The following is a 24208-nucleotide window of genomic DNA, read 5'->3' as shown; positions in this document are numbered from 1 at the left end:
TTCTCACATCCAAAAGGAGTGTAAACCTAAACAGTGGCGACAAAGCATTGTCAGAAGAAAAGACACACTTTCAATTAAGGAAGTGAGAGAAGATGACATTGGAAATTACACCTGTGAATTAACATTTGGAACCTTTCTAGTTCGAAGAACTACTGAATTGTCAGTCACAGGTAAGACCTGCTCTAATATTTTTTTAATCCATCTTTTGGTATGTGGAAAAAGATTAAGATTGCATTTTCATTTATTTTATTTAAGATTTTCATATAAGATATTCTTAATGCTCTGATATTCCCCTGCTTTTCTTCTCTTGAAGCCTGTTAAAAAAAACAATGCATTATATAAATATTTGGGTTCATCCACAGTCTATTAGGCATGGAATAGATCAGCAATTCTCAGAAAGAAGAAAGACTCTGTAAGGCACAGCCATTTTTTCTCTGATTTTTATCTTACAATGTCAGAAAGCACATCCCACTAATATCAAAGCTATAATAATTATTATTCAGGGATTATAGTTATTAACATGCATAACTGGTCACTTAAATTTAGTAGCATTAAGCCAAATCTCAGTACCTCAAAAACACTTCTTGCTAGTGAAATATTCTAGCTGGTAAAATTTAAAAAGACTCTATTGCTCCAATAAACTATTAAGGTATTATTATAGCTAATTAGTTAATATGTTGGTCTATTTAAAATAACACCTAAACACTGTCTAATTGCAAGTTCTACATAAAGATGTCTAAAATCTGAAACATACACAATAACATATACAATGAGAGCATGACAAACTGGAGTGACCATTCTTTTTTTCTGTTTGCTGACTAAAAGAATTGGTCAACACATAGAAGATAATTCACAGACAGTAATAATTCTGAATGTGGGATTAAATGCATGGTGGTTATTATAATGTTATATCTGGCTTTCAGTGGTGACATTGGGAGACATACAGTACATCTGTCCAATATTATAGTTACAAAAATTATTTCACAATCTAGTTGTTCTGTATTAAAGGCAAACAAGTATAGCCTTTTACTGTATTTCTTCCCCAAAACATTAGTATAGTGTGTCAAACCAGTTCACTTTAAGTTCTCCAGGGCATATCCTAATCATATTCTTATTAAATACAGAGTTAATATAGAATTAATTCTTCACTGAAATACTTATTGAGCTCTAGGTGTTACATTATGTTTCTGACTTTTCATTTGTGTAAAGCTATGAAACACTACAGGCATTATGTGTTGGTCTAATAGTTGGTCTAAATAACTTAGTTTGTATTAAAAAAAACAAATGGGAATTTTTTTTATACTTATGAAGCAAATTCCACTGCCAAAATACTGTCACTGCTATGCTTTTCTCTGGAGTCAGATATGAGCTCTGTAATCAGGATGAGGACATTGTTAAAGATTCCATTTTGCACCATTTTCTTGTGGCAGTAATTACTAAGCAATGGAACAGTTCATTAACTACCTGAGACTGCTGTCTTAACCATAGCTAGACCATAATGTCGGAAAAAACAAAACACATATAATTAGTAATTTGCTGCTTCTGATGCATAAACCTGAGGTATGCCAGCTTAGGCTCTCAGATGTGTTGATGTACATATTACAGATGTGTCAAATTGATGACTGTCAGTTGCTGAGAAGTGAGACAGAAAAGGTAAAACTGACTTTTCCCTTCAGGTACATTTATTGACATTTGTTGTGTAACTATATCGTCTTAACAGTAATGGAGCAATTTTAATATTAGGCTGGCCTTTGACATTTTTCCATGTTTTTCTCATTATAAAAACTTAAATATGGGATTTGAGTTATGATTACCTGCCTGTCTCCTGTCCCTGGAGTAATGAAACCTTTCCACTTTAAATTCTTCACTACTTCTACTGCATGGATGAGAAACACTTAATGGCAGCCTGTGGTTTCCTTCCTTTTGAAAAGACCCAGACCAGATTATGTTAATATACTGTACTATAATATAGTTTACACAAAATACTGATTTAAGATTTAGTTTATGTTTAAATGTATAGGCGTGCATATGTGGGCTATTTAGCAATTATATCATTATTAGTTAAAAATTTCAAAACCTCTGAACTGCCTTAAATCCTTGAAGCCATGCTCGGGACATGGTCAGATTTCACTTTTTTTATACCTATACAAATAAAGCTATGAGAATTCCCACTTAAAGGTAGGGTCTCCGTTCTTTGAGAAATGCTTCCGAAAACTGAGTCGGGACGACAAACAAAACAAAAATCAAAACAAATGTGTAGCCAATGAGCAGAAAGGGGTGTGTCTTGTCAATATGGGCAGTGTTCAGTGCGCATGTGTTGCATTAGCAGAAAGCGGTTTTAACATTGACATGGATGATAAAAACAAACAAAGAAAGCGAAGAAAGGCTTACAATAAGGCAAGAAGTAGGACCCGTGTTAATATAGGATCAGCTTTCCAGCGCTGGAGAGAACTGAAGGAGCTGGAAGTTGGCTGCATATTCACAGATTGGAGTTTCCCGAGTCAATAACTCCTGAGCTAAACGCTCGAAATTCTAATCTGTGAATATGTTGGTTTTACTTTGTTACACAGAACTAATATATGCCATCCTTTGCATGATTATGCTTGTGTGTCATTTTTGCTTGTTTGTTTATCTGCAATCGTATTGTTCTTCCCTTCAGCTATGATAAAGACACATTTCTTTCCATTAGTTGCCTGGGTTATGTATGTATGTGTGGGCGGAGCTATCAATACAGGGGTGGGACCCATTTAGGTTAGGGGCATGTTTGTTTTGGTGATTCCAAATGTCAAATTTGGCTTTCAAACAACGGAGACCCCACCTTTAAAATAAATAGGTCTTTATTTTTCACAGACACAATCCAGTACAGTGAAATTGTTTTGCTTCATATATCCCAACTCATTAAGAAAGATAGGCCATGATAAGTCACACTTGGAAGGCCCAAAGACCCTGCCTACATTAATCTAACTAACAGAATTACTGGCAGATTTTAAGCATTAGCAAGTTTGCAATAAGAAATGACCTCTCACTTTGAGTGGCAGCATCATCTCCACCAGTCTCTTTCATCACCTGAGGTAAATGCAGTGTTGTATAAAGTACTAGAAAGCAATACTTGAGTAAAAATACAAGTATCGTACTAGAAAAAGACTTTGGTAGAAGTGAAAGTTATCTTTTAGAATATTACTCAAGTAAAAGTCTTAAAGTATCTGATATATACCGTACTTAAGTATCAAAAGTAATTTTCTGATATTTAATGTACTTAAGTATTTGAAGTAAAGGTAAAAAGTAAAATTTCAGCGATTTTTGGTAGGCATAAGAGCAGGGGCGGTTCTAGGATTTCATCTTTTGGGGGTTTTTAGCCCTCAGTGAGAATTTTATATTATATATTATATGACTACATAGTAAGCCAAAAGTTATAGTATTATTTAAAATGGCAAAAGTGGACACCAAAATTTTATGCATGATGTAATGATGCCAGTCTTGAATCAAATCAGTTCATGTATGTGTGCATTCTCTACAAACAGTGTGTCCAATGAATGCAGTCATTAATAAAAAAAATATTCACAAGACAAAGACAAATATAACAGAGTAAAAGTATACATTTTATCTAGGAAATGTAGGGGAGTAAAAGTGAAAGTTGACATAAATTTAAATAGCGAAGTAAAGTACAGATACGTGAAATTTCTACTTAAGTACAGTAACAAAGTATTTGTACTCCGTTACATTACAACACTGAGTAAATGCCAAAGTCTCAAAATTGGTATTGAATTGATCACTGATTAATTAACATGCTTGTTTTATTGACAAGTTTTTGTTATTACCATCTTTTATTAGATCATTTTAAATCTTGTAAACCTTTTGTCCACTGTTGTTTAGAAAAAATGCATTAGCACTTGTTTTGAAGGTTATTTGAAAGGGGAGAATCACAGAGTTTGGCCAGTATCAGAATTAATGCACATTACTATCCAACAACCTGAATTTTAAACTGGCTCCCTACACAACATAATCTTTGCAGACAACCAATGCAGAGGTTTTAAAGAACCAGAATAGAAACATTCCATGTGTATTGTTTGTATATGATTGGCAGAAATTCTCAATTTTTTTCAAAATTTCAGACAGGCATATGACATATGCCATATGTTTCCCTGCCCACCACACATGATGTAAGGACTGCATTTAGGCCAAACACCTCTCTCTCTCTCTCTCTCTCTCTCTCTCTCTCTCTCTCTCTCTCTATATATATATATATATATATATATATATATATATATATATATATATATATATATATCAATCTCTTTCTCTCTCTCTCTCTCTCTCTCCAGAAAGGGGCACATTCTTCATGCCACCTATCCACATTGCCATAGTAGCTTTTAAAATGTCACGTAACCATTACAGTGAATGATTACCATTTTACACCCTACTGAGAGTGCCACTGAAAAAGAGGGAAAGAATTAAAGTTTATCTATCACAGACCATATTCAAACCTACACTTAGGTCAATTTTCATTTTGTTTCATTTTTCATTTTATGCACCGATTACTAGAATAGTTGCAGGCTACAGGCCTAACAAACTTATTCAAATGTATGTTTTCTTATTATTATTAGGGGTCAAGCCCCGAAGGGGCGTAGACACCTATTGTTATCGTTAGTTTTCTTATTATTATTAGGGGTCAAGCCCCGAAGGGGCGTAGACACCTATTGTTATCGTTAGTTTTCTTCTTATAATTATTATTATTAGGGGTCAAGCCCCAAAGGGGCGTAGACACCTATTGTTATCGTTAGTTTTCTTATTATTTAGGGGTCAAGCCCCGAAGGGGCGTAGACACCTATTGTTATCGTTAGTTTTCTTATTATTAGGGGTCAAGCCCCGAAGGGGCGTAGACACCTATTGTTATTGTTAGTTTTCTTCTTATTATTATTCTTCCGTCTTCCGCCATTGAAGTCAATGGCAGCCCATAGAACCGTACGTAGGAAAGTTATGAAATTTGGCACACATGTAGAGGCCAGTCTTAGAAGTTACTGTAGCAACTTTCGTGTGTCTAGCTCAAACCATCTAGCGCCACCAACAGTCCAAATACCCAATTTTGTGCTGAATCGTAAGGCCTGGGGGCAAAATTCTTGCAACATTAGAATCAGAATCAGAATCAGAAAGGTCTTTATGAGGGACACACACACACACTTACACACACATTTACACACACATTTACACACACACACTTACTCACACTCGCACACTTACTCACACTCGCACACTCACATACTCACACACACACACACACTCTCACACACACACACACACACACACAGACACACACATTTACACAAACACTCACACAGACACTCACACAGACACACACTCACACACAAACTCACATACACATTTACACACACTCTCACACAAACTCACACTCACACACGTACTCGCACACTCACACAGACACACACACACACACACTTTATTGTCAAGTATGTTTTCGCATTTTCGGAACACACACACACACTGACACACACATTTACACACATACACACACACACACATTCACACTCACTCACTTACACACTCACACACACACTCACACACACTCACACTCACACACACAGACACACACAGACATGCACACACACACACACAGACACCTACACACACACTCACGCACACACACACACACACACACACACACACACGGGGTCAAGCCAATCAGATGCGCTCAGAACATGTCGCTGATGAACCATACCAAGTTTCCACACTCGCACACTCACATACTCACTCGCACACTCACATACTCACACACTCACTCACATACACACACACAGACACACACAGACACTCACACACAGACACACACACACTCACACTCACACACACACACACACACTCACACAGACACACTCACACACACACACTTTATTGCCAAGTATGTTTTCACATACGAGGAACACACACACACTTACACACACATTTACACACACACACGCACACACACACACACGCACACACACTCACTCACACACAATCACACACAGACACACTCACACACACACACACACTCACACACACTCACACAGACACACACAGACACACACACACGCACACACACACACACTCACACACACACACACACACACACACACACACTCACACACACAAATATTTTGGATGGCCATTTTGTGTGTCGGCCATTTTGAATTTTCACGTTAAGTTCAGTATTTTACCAATAAAATGCCGTATCGGTACGAAACTTGGTATGGTTCATCAGCGACATGTTCTGAGCGCATCTGATCAGCTTGACCCCGGTATCGCTGCTTGCAGCTATATTTATTATTATTATTAATATTAGGGTTCAAGCGCGAAGCGCTGGAAACCTATTGTTTTTGTTAGGATTTTTATTATTATCATTATTAGGGTTCAAGCGTGAAGCGCTGGAAACCTATTGTTTTTGTTAGGATTTTTATTATTATTATTATTATTATTATTATTATTATTCCACCCTAGAAACGGTCGTGCAGCCCAAACCGTAAGGCCTAGAGAGCTCAAACTTGGTCAGATGGTAGTACTGGTCACAGTTACTCAGGGCCAAAATCTCACAAAATCGGACAATCTGGGGCGCTTCAGCGCCCCAAAACGTGTTTGTGCCCATAGGTCCAAAAACCCAATTTTGTGCTGACTCGTAAGGCAAAGTCTCAGAATCAGAATCAGAATCAGAATGGTCTTTATTGCCAAGTATGTTTTCATACTTCGTTTTGCTTCGCACGAGGATTGTAGACTCACCGATATGACTTTGTTTATTTGTCACTTTGTGTATGTGAAAATCCTTTAAGGCCTTAAATTTCCTAAAAGCCTTAAACGCTTGAACCCGGGAAATGTTGCTTGCAGCTTTAATTATTATTATTATTATTATTATTATTATTATTATTATTATTATTATTATTCCGCCCTAGAAACGGTCGTGCAGCCCAAACCGTAAGGCCTAGAGAGCTCAAACTTGGTCAGATGGTAGTACTGTTAGTACTGTCACAGTTACTCAGGGCCAAAATCTCAGCAGAATCGGACAATTTGGGGCGCTTCAGCGCCCCAAAACGTGTTTGTCCCCATAAACCCCTAAACCCCTAAAACCCCTATGTCCAAATCTCAAGTGCTTTATATCATTGTAATCCGTGGCTCATGACTTAAAAAACGTATATCTCCAATTTCATTTCCGCCATTAAATTTTTTCGCTATCACGCATTTTATCCGAAACCTACTTTTGCTAACTAGTCCTAGGTTTTTCGCCTGATCAAGACCAATCCAGTGCAGTAATATTCTCTGGAGTCTCAATGACAATAATTTTCGAAAAAAAGTCAAAATTTTGATTCAGGGTCCTTAAGGGGCCCCAAAAAGTTTGGACTGTGAGGAGCCAGTTTTACTAAAATGTCAATAACTCAAGAATTAAATGAGCTATCAACACCAAACTTGGGACACATGTGAAAGAGGTCAAACTGAGGTCACATTTCAAAAACTGTGGCGATTGGTCACTTCATGGTGCTATAACGGAAAAATCACTAAAAACAGCCATTTTTAAAAAAAAGCCCTCTAGCGCCCCCAACAGTCCAAAAACCCAATTTTGTGCTGACTTGTAAGGCAAAGATTCTGATTCTGGTTCTGACTCGGAGTGGGTGGGGCCTAACCCGGAAGTAGGTGGGTCTTGTCTTGAAGTGGGCGGGGCTTTAATTACCGGTTAAACGCTAGCCAATGATGATTTTCATACAATCCAAGCACAAATATTGACTCGTATTACTCGTATAATACTCGTACTCGGCAGAAGTGCTTTATCCGTGCTATAAGTGCTCGTTTCAGCCGAGTATCCGGCTCATCTCTAATGGATATGACTTTGTTTATTTTAGGGAAAACTGGACGGGTGAGTACTTCACATGACATATGTTGTGGCACCCTCTGTAGCATGACATATGTAGCATGACATGACATATATTGTCATGTCAATCCAAAGGCCATAAACGCTTGAACCCGGGAAATGCTGCTTGCAGCTTTAATTATTATTATTATTATTATTATTATTATTATTATTATTATTATTATTATTATTATTATTCCGCCATAGAAACGGTCGTGCAGCCCAAACCGTAAGGCCTAGAGAGCTCAAACTTGGTCAGATGGTAGTACTGGTCACAGTTACTCAGGGCCAAAATCTCAGCAGAATCGGACAATTTGGGGCACTTCAGCGCCCCAAAACGTGTTTGTCCCCATAACCCCTAAACCCCTAAAACCCCTATGTCCAAATCTCAAGTGCTTTATATCATTGGAATCCTTGGCTCATGACTTAAAAAATGTATATCTCCAATTTCATTTCCGCCATGAAATTTTTTCGCTATGGCAAATTTTATCCGAAACCTACTTTTGCTAACTAGTCCTAGGTTTTTCGCTTGATCGAGACCAATCCAGTGCAGTAATATTCTCTGGCGTCTCAATGACAATAATTTTCGAAAAAAAGTCGAAATTTTGATTCAGGGTCCTTAAGGGGCCCCAAAACGTTTGGACTGTGAGGAGCCAGTTTTACTAAAATGTCAATAACTCAAGAACTAAATGAGCTATCAACACCAAACCTGGGACACATGTGAAAGAGGTCAAACTGAGGTCACAGTTCAAAAACCGCGGCGATTATCTACTTGGTGGTGCTATAATGGAAAAATCACTAAAAACAGCCATTTTTTTAAAAAAAAGCCCTCTAGCGCCACCAACAGTCCAAAAACCCAATTTTGTGCAAAGATTCTGATTCTGAGAAAGATTCTGATTCTCGCGGGTATTCTGATGACGTCACATGTAGCCCCGCCCCCAAAATTATCGAAATCAAAAAGTTAGCACAACATGGACATGTCATATATCAAAACACTCAGCACGATGAGGGGAACTGACGTCACGTGTAGCCCCGCCCCCAAAATTAGCGATATCCAAAAGTTAGCACAACATGGACATATTACATATCAAAACACTCAGCACGATGAGGGGAACTGACGTCACGTGTAGCCCCGCCCCCAAAATGAGCGAAATCAAAACAGTTAGCACAACATGGACATGTGACATAATCATCAAAACACTCAGCACAATGAGGGGAATTTGCCATGTGCAAGCACATTCACATTTTCTTCAGGAAATGACTTGCGGGTCACTCGTTCTGCATCTGGGTGCTTGTGTTTCTTCGCTTTATGGATATGACTTTGTTTATTTTAGGGAAAACTGGACAGGTGCGTACTTCACATGACATATATTGTGGCACCCTCTGTAGCATGACATATGTAGCATGACATGACATATATTGTGGCACCCTCTGTAACATGCGAGTCACTTTGTGTATGTGAGAATCCTTTAAGGCCTTAAACTCCCTAAAGGCCTTAAACGCTTGAACCCGGGAAATGCTGCTTGCAGCTTTAATTATTATTATTATTCTTCCGTCTTCCGCCATTGAAGTCAATGGCAGCCCATAGAACCGTACGTAGGAAAGTTATGAAATTTGGCACACATGTAGAGGCCAGTCTTAGAGGTTACTGTAGCAACTTTGGTGTGTCTAGCTCAAACCGTCTAGCGCCACCAACAGTCCAAAAACCCAATTTTGTGCTGAATCGTAAGGCCTGGAGGCAAAATTCTTGCAAGGTTCAAATCAAATCAGAATCAGAATCAGAATCAGAAAGGTCTTTATGAGGAACACACACACTTACACACACATTTACACACACACACACTCACACTCACACACTTACTCACACTCGCACACTCACATACTCACACACACACACTCTCTCACACACACAGACACTCACACACACTCACACTCACACACACTCACACAGACACACACACACACACTCACACTCACACAGACACACTCACACACAGACACACAGACACACACAGACACTCACACACACACACTCACACACCCTCTCACACACACACACAGACACACAGACACTCACACACACACAGACACTCACATACACACACACTCACACACACACACACAGACACACTCACACACACTCACACACACACACACTTTATTGTCAAGTATGTTTTCACATACGAGGAACACACACACACTGACACACACATTTACACACATACACACACACACTCTCAAACACACACACACACACACACTCACACTCACACACATACTCACACACTCACACTCACACACACTCACACTCACACAGACACACACACACGGACACACACACTCACACACACACACACACTCACACACACACAGACATACAGACACACACAGACACACAGACATGCACACACAGACACACACAGACGCACAGAGACACATACACACACACTCACACACACACCAGACATGCACACACACACACACACGCACTCACACACACACACACACACACACACACACACACACACACACACACACAGATGCACAGAGACACACACACACACACACACACACAGACACACACACACACACACACACACATTTTACGAATGCAATGCCATATCGCTACAAAACTTGGTATGGTTCATCAGCGACATGTTCTGAGCGCATCTGATCGGCTTGACCCCGGTATCGCTGCTTGCAGCTATATTTATTATTCTTCCTCTTCCGCCATTGAAGTCAATGGCAGCCCATAGAATCGTACGTAGGAAAGTTATGAAATTTGGCACACATGTAGAGGCCAGTCTTAGAGGTTACTGTAGCAACTTTGGTGTGTCTAGCTCAAACCGTCTAGCGCCACCAACAGTCCAAAAACCCAATTTTGTGCTGAATCGTAAGGCCTAGAGGCAAAATTCTTGCAACATCAGAATCAGAATCAGAATCAGAAAGGTCTTTATTGCCAAGTATGTTTTCACATACGAGGAACACACACACACTTACACACATTTACACACACACTCACTCACACTTGCACACTTACTCTCACTCACACACTCACACACACACTCACATACACACTCACACTCAGATACACACACTCACAGTTACACACTCACTCACACACACTCACTCAAACTCGCACACACTTACACACACACACACACTTACACTCACACACACTTACACACACACTCACACTTACACACTCACACTTACACTCGCACACTCACACACTCACACTCACAAAAACACTCACTGACTCACACACTCACTCACTAACACACACTTACACAATCACTCACACCTATACCAACTCACAACTTACCAATGCAATGCCATATCGCTACAAACTTGGTATGGTTCATCAGCGATATGTTCTGAGCGCATCTGATCGGCTTGACCCCGGTATCGCTGCTTGCAGCTATATTTATTATTATTCATTCATTCATCTTCTACCGCTTATCCGAACTACCTCGGGTCACGGGGAGCCTGTGCCTATCTCAGGCGTCATCGGGCATCAAGGCAGGATACACCCTGGACGGAGTGCCAACCCATCGCAGGGCACACACACACACACACACACACACACACACACACACACACACACACTCATTCACTCACTAGGGACAATTTTTTGGACCGGGGGAGGAAACCGGAGTACCCGGAGGAAACCCCCAAGGCACGGGGAGAACATGCAAACTCCACACACACAAGGTGGAGGCGGGAATCGAACCCCGACCCTGGAGGTGTTAGGCGAACGTGCTAACCACTAAGCCACCGTGCCCCATTTATTATTATTATTATTATTATTATTATTATTATTATTATTATTATTATTATTATTCCAAACAGCAAAAACATCACATAATTTTGATCACTGATGACTCAAAGTATGAGCCAGGAAGTTTCCCTTCTTGTTATTTTCTAAATGAATCTGCCATTTACCAAGACAGGATGTGATTGCTTCTAGGTTATTTAAATAGCCTTCATATGGGGTCACAGGATGAGAAATGTTTGACATGCACAGCGTGGGATTTTAGCAGCATGAGCTGCATCACAATCTGCCAGGATTTCATTTCAGAAATCGCAGTAACATACAGTATGTGCAAAAATTCAGAGCATTAGCTTGTATCCAAGTGTAGAGCGAAAACTCAAATGTGACTGTGGAATATATTAATTTGGCTTTAACCCAGGTGTGTAAATGTGCAACTTGTTATTACTACTCATTACAGAATAAAATTTATTTCTGTATTTTCAAATTCACATTGGTAATTAGGCTTTCTCCTTTCCTGTTGGAATTAAGGCTAAGATTCGGAAATTGTGATGATTTTTTTAACTCCTTAAACTGATTTAAACCGATGGTTTGGTGTAGAGATTACTATACTACAGGGCTCCAGTACTACCATGTTAAGTGCTTATTCTTTTTGAACATGTCACACAACTTGTAAGAGATCAGCAATTAGATGACATATAGAATTTATTGTGTTTCTGCAGGGACAGTTCCAAAGTATGAACTGATATTGAGCTCTATAAGTAGACATAATTTTGTTCATTAGAATATTAGCATGTTAATCAGTCTTTTCCAGTTTTAAAAAAATGATGCACATAAGAACTTAATGGTTACACACAATTTATGCTCCTGATTACAAAGCAAACAGACAGGTCATATGAATTCAAACTAGATGTAACACAATTATAGCACGGCCCATCCAGGCCATTTGTGTTCAGTTTTTCGACATGACAGTAAATGATATTTGAGCTGGTGTATTTACTATATAGTTCACATAAACATGGGAAATAACAGTTGGATGGGGCTCCTACATCATAAAAAATGGAAGTGTGTTTTCCATTCTGATTTCTGTTGATGTAAAAAAAAACTAAATAAAATACAGTATGAATTCATATTTGACATAATTATAAATCAGAAATATGGTAAATTATCTCTGACTTATCAGATTAGAGAATAAATGCATGAATAATAATATAGTCGATTTGGGCTCTTCAGGGTCTCCTGATGTGGCCTGGGCAGCAATCATATTTGAAGACATTTGAAGAGTTAGAAAAAGAGTACATCAGGGAAATGGACATCTTTATGCATTTGCATTAGTTCAGATAATTATGAGCATTAGTCTCTAGAGCAATCCCTCTTTCCTGAGAGGAAGAGAAATGAAAAGTACAAGTGTTTATAAGCTGGTGAAGGCTCTACATAATAAGTACATTGGACTTGCCAGCCATGAATAGGGGTTTAGATGCAAATGCAGGTTTTATTGATGCAAATGGCAAAGCAGACAACTCCAAAGGGCAAAGATAGAGTCAAAGTCATAGACCATGTATTATTTTAGGCAATCAGGCTCGGATAGCCAAAGCAATTTTCATAAACTAAACAGAATAAAATTTAACTCAACAGTAAATGGATTGGTAACTACTATCACCAGTAATTAGCTAGTTGTGAAACTTAACAAAGAACTGTTGGGTCTGTTGGGTGACAGATTTAGTCTTGTAGTTTTTTATTGTATGTCAGATTCTGAGAAATGAAGTTGAAAAACATACTGCTGAAAGGCAATAAAAAGAAGAAGAAAATATTAAATAACGACTGAAAACTCTGTAGCTGTAGCCTTCACTTTCTAAGCATGTTGCTTAAATAACAAGAGGTAATTTAACGTTTAATTTACACTATATGTGGTATCTTCATATTAACGTTTTCACTAACAGAAGTCTAACTTTAGAAACTTTCCACCAGCTCAGCTCAGGATTTAGTGGCTGGTCTATGTAGCGAGCAGAGAGAAAGTGAGGGAGACAGGAGATTGAAGCTATTAGAGAATAAGCCCTGTGGCTGGCAGACCCATTATCTTCCAGCATTCTGTGACAGAGATCCATCATACCTAAATACAAGCAATAAGAAATACAACAGATACAGAAGCTTAAACCTATCATTGTGCATATAATATAGAATAGATAAATGAACAAACAACTTTAACCAGTGAGTACACAATCAGAGGAAAATAAAAAAAAGCCAACAAATAAAAGTAAATATTTTAGAATTATGTTTTGCTATTTTACTAATACTTTAGTACCACTACGTTTGTACAGACAATACCAATGACAACATAAGAAGTGTTGTCTGCATACATATTTTTGGGTTTTAATTCTGAACTAGTTTTTTCCAATAATCGTTTTTCTTTTTGCCAAAGCTATATTTAGACATTAGTCAACCAACCTCTTTCTCATTTCTCTTAAATGAGATAGGTTGTTGATCCATACTGCTAGAATTGATTTAATAGGTCTAAGATTAAGAAATTTAGTGGGAAGTATTGATCCATTGTATGTTAGTTTTAACCTGGAGAAATCAGAACTTTCTCAGTGTTTTTTATGGTGCACCTATAAAAAAGCACTCTGCAAAAAAGTTCATTTATTTCTCAGGCTTAAAACTCACTTGGATAGATCTAAAAGTTTATTAATATATTCAGTTTAACTATCTGCAATATATGGTATGTTGTACATACATACATACTGAACACACACAAAGACACACACACATTCACACACACTTATTCTACCATGGCTTGTTATTACTGAGGTCATTCCATGTCTTTGCTCAGGTGGCCTGATTACCATATGAAGGATGGTAGAACATAATTGCTCTTTTTAATTGATAGAGTATAATTAGGGTGACCGAAGTGACACTGCCTCTGAAAAGAAATACAAAACTCTAATTCACTGCAAGACATTCTTAGTGTGACCATATTGGGCCTCTTTTGTTCTGCCTTTGGCCCTATTAAAGAGTGGTAGATAAGGGCTATTCAGTACAAATTATTTTCTTCTGTCTTTCACTTCATAAGCTGTGCACTGCAGAAAGAAGCAGGACTAGTTAAAGCAGAAATGAGTTGGCCAGATCACTAGAGACAGATTTCATCTTTAGGGATTTTCAGAAAAAATCCCTAATATCATATTGCTAAACGTATGTACTGTAGGTATGTTTAAAAGAAATGCAATGTGGAACACATTTTGATGTAGTTCTTAATATCTAAATCCCACTGCTGCGTTACACACATCGGCAGACACATGATCAGATTGACAGTGTAATTATTTTACTAGTTAGCTTAATTAGTCTTACATTAGAAAAGAATAAAAAGACGAAGGTGGGAGGAAGGCAAAAATAATGCGAAGAGTTTGGTAAGAAATTAAGACAAAATGGCAAAATAGGTTCTGTATTCAGTAGTCTAGCTGTGTAACATGGCATATTGGTCATTTGTTTTGTCCTTTCTGATTTAATTCAATTACTATTTTGAATTTCAGCATTGAAATTGGCTGAACTTTCATATGTAAAGTGTCATAAAGGCAGTGTGACTGTCGCGACGGGAAAAAGGCAAGTGAGGATCCAAGTGCAGTTTAGACTTTTAATAGACCAAAACAAGAAACAGGCAAACAAACATGCAGGCAAAACAGGGCAGAACACTGAGCACACAGGAAACATTAACATCGACACCAACATAGAACAACGACCAACCCCAGGGAAGTGAACAAACAGGGTAGATATAGCAAGCAGGAACCAATCACCAAGCAGAGACAATCAGTGACTAACACGATACACCTGGGGGGGAGATAGAGTGCAATTAGTGTCCATGGTAACCAATTAGTGGGCGGAGCAAACAATTAACGGCAAGGCAGACAGCAGACAGAAACAGGGCAAAACACAGACAGACTCATTACAGTGACATTGAAAATCCTCATTTTGATACATAACTACACTAACATTACTTCCATTCAGGACTCATTATTCAGCTTAATTAGTCTTAATTAGTCTTACATTAGAACACAACAAGCTTTCTGTATAGCCAAAATCTGCTGACATTTTTGTTATGTCCAAACACGATTCTCTACATGAGCATGAAGCTCATTTACCTCAGTCTGTATTATCATGCTAAAAAATTCTTACCTTGAATTAGCAACCACTTTTGTAGCTTTAACATTTTATAATAAATGTATGATTTTTCCACCTCGTAGTGTGTATGTGTGTGTGTGTGTGGTCTTTCTCTTGGTGAAAGAATTGTAAAGCTCCAGCCCACGTAAAAATCAATATTTAATGTCAACATTTTATAATGATTTTTATGTGTTTTTTTTTTGCTTGCTGAATGTCTTGCTATTGTTCAAAAGGCATTATGGGTTCCTTAGTGATGACTCATTCCTCTGAATGCAGAATTTTTAGTGTCTCAAAATGATAGCAATGGGGTGATGGGGTGATAGCAATCACAACATTATTATATGTCGTACAGTTAACCTGTTTAATCCTTCAACACTGTGCAATCCATTCATCCCTAAGCTACAGTAGCCAGGTTGAAGGTATTAGTATCACATCTCATAACCATAAACAACAGTTAAATAGTTCAGAAATGTCACTTCCATTTGTGTCCATTTCTCTTGGCTGAGAACACAAGGCACCACTTCCTGCAAGTTCCACACATGTCCATCAAACCTCTGTTGCCCTGCCCTAAATTTTTCCTTGCTGTGTTTTAACTTTTTTTTTTTATGTACAATTCTGTATGTCATAGAGGTAGACATAAGACTGAGAAAGATGACTGCAGGAAAGATACATGCAAAGTGAAAAGAAAAAAGAAGGTGAAAGGAAGGCAAAAAAAGGATCAAAAAGAGTCACAAAAGGGGATGTAACATTGAAAATCCACAGTGGTGGCTGTGATATTTTGCATAAGTACATTAATATTACTACCATTCAGGTCTCACTCTTATTGAAAACTGGTTATTTTTACTAAGGCCTAAATGCTGTCTGATTTCTTACATTTATATGGCACAACTCTTCAATACAAATAGGCCTCTGAATCTACTGAAGTACTAAAATGACTGCCTAATATAATATGCCTGGGTGCCTGGGGCAAGACGATTGTTCAGGGTATTATTAATAATGAACAGGGAGATTCAGAAGACTAGCTATCATATATATTCAGTAAAAACTTGCTCCACGATGGTGTGATGATCAGTGCTGTATTTACAGCTTACTGCTCATTTAGGCTTGAACTAGGCAGCTTAATACAGATCAAACACAGAATCAGATAGTGAAAAGAAAGCACTGGAAGCACTGATGAAACTGAAGGAAATCACCTCACCATTAAGCAACTTGAGAAAAAAAAAATAAAGACTTAAATACCATGTATGTGCAACGTGAAGAGAAAACTGATGTGTAACAACAGACTCTTTTTAAGTCCAACATAGGTCACCATAACTGCTAACCGCATTATTGAACAGTTTTTAGGCTAGTGATTTAGGTTTTCAGACAACCAAGATATTGGACTGGGACATTGGATTAGATTTTAAACACGCCTGGTGGACTTGCAAATGAATTTATGTTTTGTTGTACCCTGCTGAAAGATTCAATATGTAACAAATAAATACAACTCATTTGAGGCTATGAAACACATCAGATAGTTGATGTGCCATTACATAAAGCACATCCTATAATTAACAGAATCATAAAATAACAAATTTAATTAAATACCACACTTTATTGGCAAATAGAGACAAATAATAAGTTATTATAGGCTCTAAAGTTCTAAAGTAAACATCCAGAAAAGCACAAAAAAAGAGAGAAAAATAGTTCTAGTGATTATATCAGCCTACTGCTTGGTTCTACCACTAAAATATTGACAGGAAAGGTTTTATGTAAATGTCAGGTTATCAACTGCATTAAAGGTCACAAAAATACCAAAAACCTATGCTTTTTTTGTATAAGCGTTATGGATCTGTTGGGTTAGCGATGATATGAGAGGAACAGGCCGTAGAATAGACTTTGTAGAATTAAGAGGCAGGTAGACTGGCAGACTAAAGCGCAGGGGGTTGGCGGAAGAGAGAGATAGAGAGAGAGAGTGAGTGAGTGAGTGAGAGAGAGAGAGAGTGAGTGAGACCTTGTATGCTGCTCTTTCAAAGCTGAATGAGTAAATGATGAAAACGAGCATGAGATTAGGATATACAGGAATGGAGAAGGAATGGAGAAAGAGGGATTAGTGTAAAGCCAAGATTTTCAAACTGGGGTACATGAAGCATAGCCGGGGTGGGGGAGGGGTGGCAGCTGGAAGGTTGTGGGTAATATTCATCATTGTAAGCTCGTTTGACTACTCACTCCAAACCCAAAAACAAACAACATAGAAAAAAATAAATTGCAGTCTAAAGAAAATGTATTCTGTGGATGGAGCAGTAAGGTATAAGACTCTCTATGGCTCCTACCCAAAGTACCCAAAATATTAATGAGTGCATTTAAACAATGCATTTAATATTGATAGTCTTTCACCAGTCAAAAGGATCTCTGGCTGCAAAAAGTGAGAATCCCTTGTATTGATGAGAGAGCTATATATCATGTTCTTTATGGAACGAGAAAGGGAGTGTTTAAAATGAGGAAGGGAGAGGCAAGCATACTTGTTGTGAGAATTACAGCCAGCACAATGTGCTTCAGAGGAAGAGTTCTTAAGCATGATGGATGGCCATGTGATCCACTACATTACATTTATTTGTCATTCGCTCAGGCACTCATTTTCATAAACATTTTAAAGATGGAGGTCTTAGAGTGTGGGTGGCGGCAGACGGGCTGCCCTGCAATGCCACAAATGCTTCCACAGTATTCAAACCATACTATTCCTATGCTCATTCAGTACCTTTCTTTTAATACAGAATGGAATCCTGTGTAGTTTTCTTCACTAGTCTCCTTGAATATCACTTTTTTCTTTCTTTGTCTTTCTTTTCCTATATATTTTATCCTATACATTTTATCTACCTATACTCTTTTTTTTTTTTTTCCCTTCACCATTCTCATCCTTAACACTAATACCTTAATGGTAACACTTTGCAGCAGTATTAAGTTTGTTAGATACTAGTGGTGAAGTCACAGCATGAAGCAACTTGAACTATGGAATAGAAAAATTAAAATAGAATGTTCTTCGCTGGTAGTTGGAGTTACTCCATCTTAATTTGAAAGAAATAGTCCCAATAAAAGTGGGTGAAATCTTTTTATAAAATGATATGTGATTACTGTTGTGTACATTTTCCATCATATTCAAATGTACATGGGTGGCTGTGGGGGGCTCATTGGTAATTATTCCAGTTGTGTGGAATTCCAAAAATAAGTTCTGGTTTAACCATCTGAAAATAGTATTCACATTTACTTCATGGAGTATACAAATTCAACTCAGGCAAGGAGGCTATTACTGTCAATTTGACCATAAGTTGCTGATGCAGTACACAGTGAAATGAAACAATGTTCCTCCAGGTGGTACCCTGGTGCTGCACTTAATGTATCATGTGATCTGGGCTTTTAGGAGTACAATCAACCAAGAAGCCAAGGGTAGCTGAAGGAGCTGTAGAGATCCATAGCTCAGATAAGAGCTCACAATGCTGTTTATATGATGGTTACAGTGCTGTTTACACTCATAGCTGGACACTCCACAAAGATGAGTGGTGAGTATCATGAAATCCTGTTTGGTCTTGGTGACTCAGTGAAAATGTAGAAGAAGATTCTCTTTTCTGAGAATGAGACCAAAATTGATATTTTGACCATGCCACAAAATGCTACAATTGTTAGATGTGTTAACATGTTAACACTTCTTACTAAATACTGTTCCTGTGAACACCATCTCTATAGTAAATCTGAGCATCTGTGACCACTGCCTTCCTGACCTTTTCTCTGTTTTTTTGTTGATGGCCTACCTAATTAGAGTCATGCTTGTGTTTTATTAAAATGCTTGATTTAATGGTACTTTGTGGAATAGTTTATTTTAACTAAACCCTGATTGATACTGTTCCAGATTTTTGTCCTGAAGTCAGGTACAGGAGTTCACATAATACTTGCACACAGGCAAACTCAACTAATGAACTAATTAACTGGTTGCACCAGAACTGAATTTACACCATCTACACCAACATGAATTGCACCCATGGTCTTAGTGAAGCTGCATCAATGTCAGTGCAATGTAAAGTAGAAATCACAGGCATCAGCACAGTACTAACTAAAACATCCATCATACAGCAGCACATTGACGGAAACTTGCTTTTTATTACCTGGTATACTCTGCAAATCCAAACTTTTCCCTTTTTAAATCATTAACGCGTGGGTGGATAAGGGAAAATGTGTGGCATTTTAGTACATGTGAAATTTAATTATGTTTAATATAAATGAAATAAGATTAAAAAAATATAGTATTACCAATCCAAAATCTTTTCCAGACTCTTTGTTCTCTCACAATTCAATGTCAATACAAAGAAATTAATTAAGGACACAATGAACAGCCAAGCACTTGTGATTGTGTTGACACTGTCAGCCTGGAGAGGTTAAATTTACTTAATAAATGAGGAAACCAGTTTCTTTAAAAAAAATCAAGTAATGAGTAATGAAAACTTATATTTGAAGTTAAATAGACCAAATACTAAGTTGATTTAAATAAAAGTATCTGAGCGATCATTTCCTTTGTCAAATTATTCTACTTAGATTCATACATTAAGTTTTAATTTTTATTTAGTTTTATATTTTATAATCATTTAACTACAAAATTTAAAACAAGGGATAAAGACAAAGTTACATATTTTTTGCTGTAATTTCAATTTAGAGGTTTTCACTTAGAAAAATAAAATGAAAATTTAGTTACAAAAAATCTCAATAAGCATTATACAATATACAGCATATAATATAATATAATATAATATAATATAATATAATATAATATAATATAATATAATATAATATAATACTGTACTTTCAAAAATTATAATGAAACTTTTAGAGTTCATTCTCATATTGGGTAAAATATATTTAGTTTGTAGTGGTAAAAATATAAATTTGGTGCCTGTTAACCACAACTTTTATAACCATTTTTAAAAACACATTTATTTCCAGTAGTAAAGTTTATTCAAGATCCAAAGAACTCCAAGAATGTGATAGTCACTTGAAACAGAAGATAAATTTCTGGAGAGAGGGAGAAAGGATTTCTCCCTCATGCCTATCACTGCAAGCACGTGCTCTTCCCTGTTTGTCTTGCATTTGTTTACATTATCACGTATGTCACAGTCATCTTCCTCATATTTTTAGTTTGTCCAGTGATTAGTTTGTATATTTTCGTTTTTGCCTGGCAGAAAATACTGTTTAGTGTTTCTAGGCCTGTCTTTATCACCTCTTTGTTCCATAAGTTTGAATTTCATAGAAATACGTTTCTGAAAAACAACTGAAAAATTGAAGGGTCATCAGACAGTTTCTACTGCGATACATTCATTATTAGAGTGCTGTCCACTGTGTAATTTACCTGACAAATGAGTATTGTGGTTCTGATTATATGCTATGTTCTACATTTTAAACTTATTCAACAAGTCTATGAATGCAACAAACAACAGAGAAGAAGAAAACTTTCCATTTATTAAAAACTATTTGAATAATATGGCTCTAATAACATTTTGATTATCTTTGGTTTAACTAGACTAGTGTATATGACCATATATTTTTACCATACATTTTTTTTATCATGAAAAGTTCACTGATATCTGCTTGGATACATTACATTACAGGTAGATGAGAATATTTTTCAGCATGTTTTTGTTGACCTTCCCAATCAATACAACACTGAAATATTTAATATTCTTGAACCATCAGCTATAATGCTTGACATCTATGTGCTGCGATCATTAGTTTTATGGCATTCAACAGAAAAATAAAGTCCACATTCAAAAATATTTCTTACAATTAGGAAATGTCAGTCTTTATTACCTTAAAAATGTCTTATGACTAGCCATCAAGTATGAAAAATGAAGTACAGTCGACTTGGTTAAAAGTTTGCCACTGCTCACAAACAGCCCCATGAGTGAAAAAAGCAACAGGTGAAAATGCCTTTTGCAGTAATTAAAACAAATCTTTCTACTTCTCACAAATAGGACCACGAATTCACACAATTCAAATAATCGTCTTAGCCTGACTCTGAGCAGCTAATCAGTGAGTGGCTTTGTCACAGACATGAAATCCACGAATGCTCCTCCAAATAATACATTTAAATTAATGTATAAAATAATCTAATATAAATAATATAATTATAACCATTCCAGTTGAAGTTACACACACATTTTAATATTTCTTATATTTAAAATTTAGTTCAATATATAGTAATGCATTTAAGCTTAAATCATTTGTGTACATTCTAAATTTTACTTTAGATAAAAAAATCCAGCCTTGACAGTGCATTACCTGGATTCTGGTGCATTTCTCTCTTACCCTGATTGACATACAGTATCTACAGTCACATTTACATTTATGGCAGATGCCCTTATCTAGAGTGATTTGTAAAGTTTGTAACTGCTTGTTTAATAACTTCAGGAAGTTCCATTTTTAGACGTTATTTCGATGTCTGTTTAGGATTATAATGACACACAGTCATTTTTTTCTCTTTTTCAGTACATAATATGTATTCCCTGAATTTCAATCACGTGATTTTCCATGAGTTGAATATTCTCACAGACTTCATGAATACAGGCTGCAGAGTTTACATTTTTTTAAAACCCGAATGTTAACTACCTACATTTTTAGCTTGAATTTCCAAGACAAGAATTTCCATAAGATACATTTAGAGTCACAATAGTCAGGCCCAGGTTCTGATAAAAGTACTTGAACTCTGTGGTAATATTTATCACAGTTTCAGCTGCTGAGAGTGAAATATCTTACATTCAGAAATGATAAACCAAATGAAGCAATTTATATTTCATTAACTTTCAATAAAATGGGGATGTTATAAACAGTTTATAACTTCATGTCCATAATCCAGATTTTTGTCTTCATTAAATTCATATTAAATTAATTAAAATCAGATTGGGTACGTCAAATAAAAAAACGGTCACTATTTTTTTTTTTTGTCTTCTTTGTCCAGATGCAGAAGGTTTATATTCTCCCAGATTGAAGATTTATATTATCCACTCATAGAACTGGCTTAACACACACACACACACACACACACACACACACACACACACACACACCAATTTAGATTTAAGCCAATTGAAGAGTTTAAATGAAAAGAAAGATGATATTCCAACAAAAAATGTATTTAAGACAATGAACATTTAGTCATTAAGCAGTGAGTGAAGTAAGATCATTAATATTGGTAATGTAATAAACATAAAGTCAGATCAAGCCTGGACAAGCCAATAACCCATATGTTAGTTGTTAGCTTTTATGTGTGTGTGTGTGTGTGTGTGTGTGTGTGTGTGTTTAGTGATTTAGAAAAAACCTGAATTATAGACATTTGCTTGCAATAGCTTAAAAGGAAATAAATATTTATAGTGAATCCTTCAGCCTGCTGCACTACACACATCAGCCAAGATGCAACCTGTTTATTATTAGACGTTTTTTACTAATTAAGGTGTGTGGATGATAGACAACTTTTTTCTGAACCAGGAATAAACAAGTATGCAGAATCGCTGACAAAACAGCATAAAATAAAGGTCTGTGTAAAGCCATCAATAACTATAGCATAATACGTGCGAGATAATAATATGAGCCATCAATAACTGCTAGCACAATATGTCACCTCATGCTGATGAAAATTAAATGACTAACCTGAGTCAGATGTTATACTGTATGTTACATTATAGTTAGCTACAATGGCCAATTGACATTTTATTCAAACACATTGTTCGACATGATCATATACTCACTCATTTCCCTTAGTCTGTGTTTATATGCTTAACTAGCATTATTACATTACTAACAGTTACCATGGCTGCAAGATTTTCATCTTATCGTTTAGGTTTCCAGGCAACCAGTACATGTGACTGGGCAGAACACTGGAGCTTTTACTTGCTTTGTGGGCTCACAAAGAAATTTAGGATTTGTCCACATCTAAAACTGCATAAATGGATAACATTGTGTAAGTAATATAAATGACATTAGGCTGTTTGTGTGTTTGGAAAAGCAAAACATACCATTAAGCAAAGTTCAGAAAGAGAGAAAAAATCCTTTTTAGCTATTTAAATTATGCACAAAGACATAGCCTTTTTCATCATGCATCAGTGACTACTAATAAGTATATGTAGCCTTAAGCATGGATGCCCCTATAGATGGAATAGCTCTGGGCGTTAAGAACCACGTCTCATGCAATCTGCTTCTCACTAGTGTACTTATATTTAGAACTCATTAGCAGATGAATTGTGCAAAAGACAGAACTTTTCAAATGTGCTTTTTTATTAATTACACACAGCTCCTCATTTTGGTGGACAGAAAGAAAGAGTAAAATAGAGAAAAGAGGAGAAGAGAGATTCACACTAAGGCACAGGTTCATTAGGATGAGGAGT

At 36.8% G+C, this 24208-nt stretch overlaps 1 protein-coding gene across 1 annotated transcript in view; it reads left to right on the top strand.

Annotated features, from left to right (window-relative positions):
- The window catches only part of LOC132839025 (interleukin-1 receptor accessory protein-like 1-B), a 331182-nt gene that overhangs the window by 137326 nt on the left and 169648 nt on the right, over positions 1 to 24208 (top strand). The window contains exon 5 of the mRNA XM_060859755.1: positions 17 to 170. Coding sequence (XP_060715738.1) covers positions 17 to 170 — 154 coding nt within the window. The remainder of the gene's footprint in view (positions 1 to 16; positions 171 to 24208) is intronic.

Source organism: Tachysurus vachellii, chromosome 23 (genome assembly GCF_030014155.1).
Source record: "Tachysurus vachellii isolate PV-2020 chromosome 23, HZAU_Pvac_v1, whole genome shotgun sequence".
NCBI classification, from domain to species: Eukaryota; Metazoa; Chordata; class Actinopteri; order Siluriformes; family Bagridae; genus Tachysurus; species Tachysurus vachellii.
The sequence above is the reverse complement of the archived record's forward strand: the minus strand, read 5'-3'. Positions and strand labels throughout refer to the sequence as shown.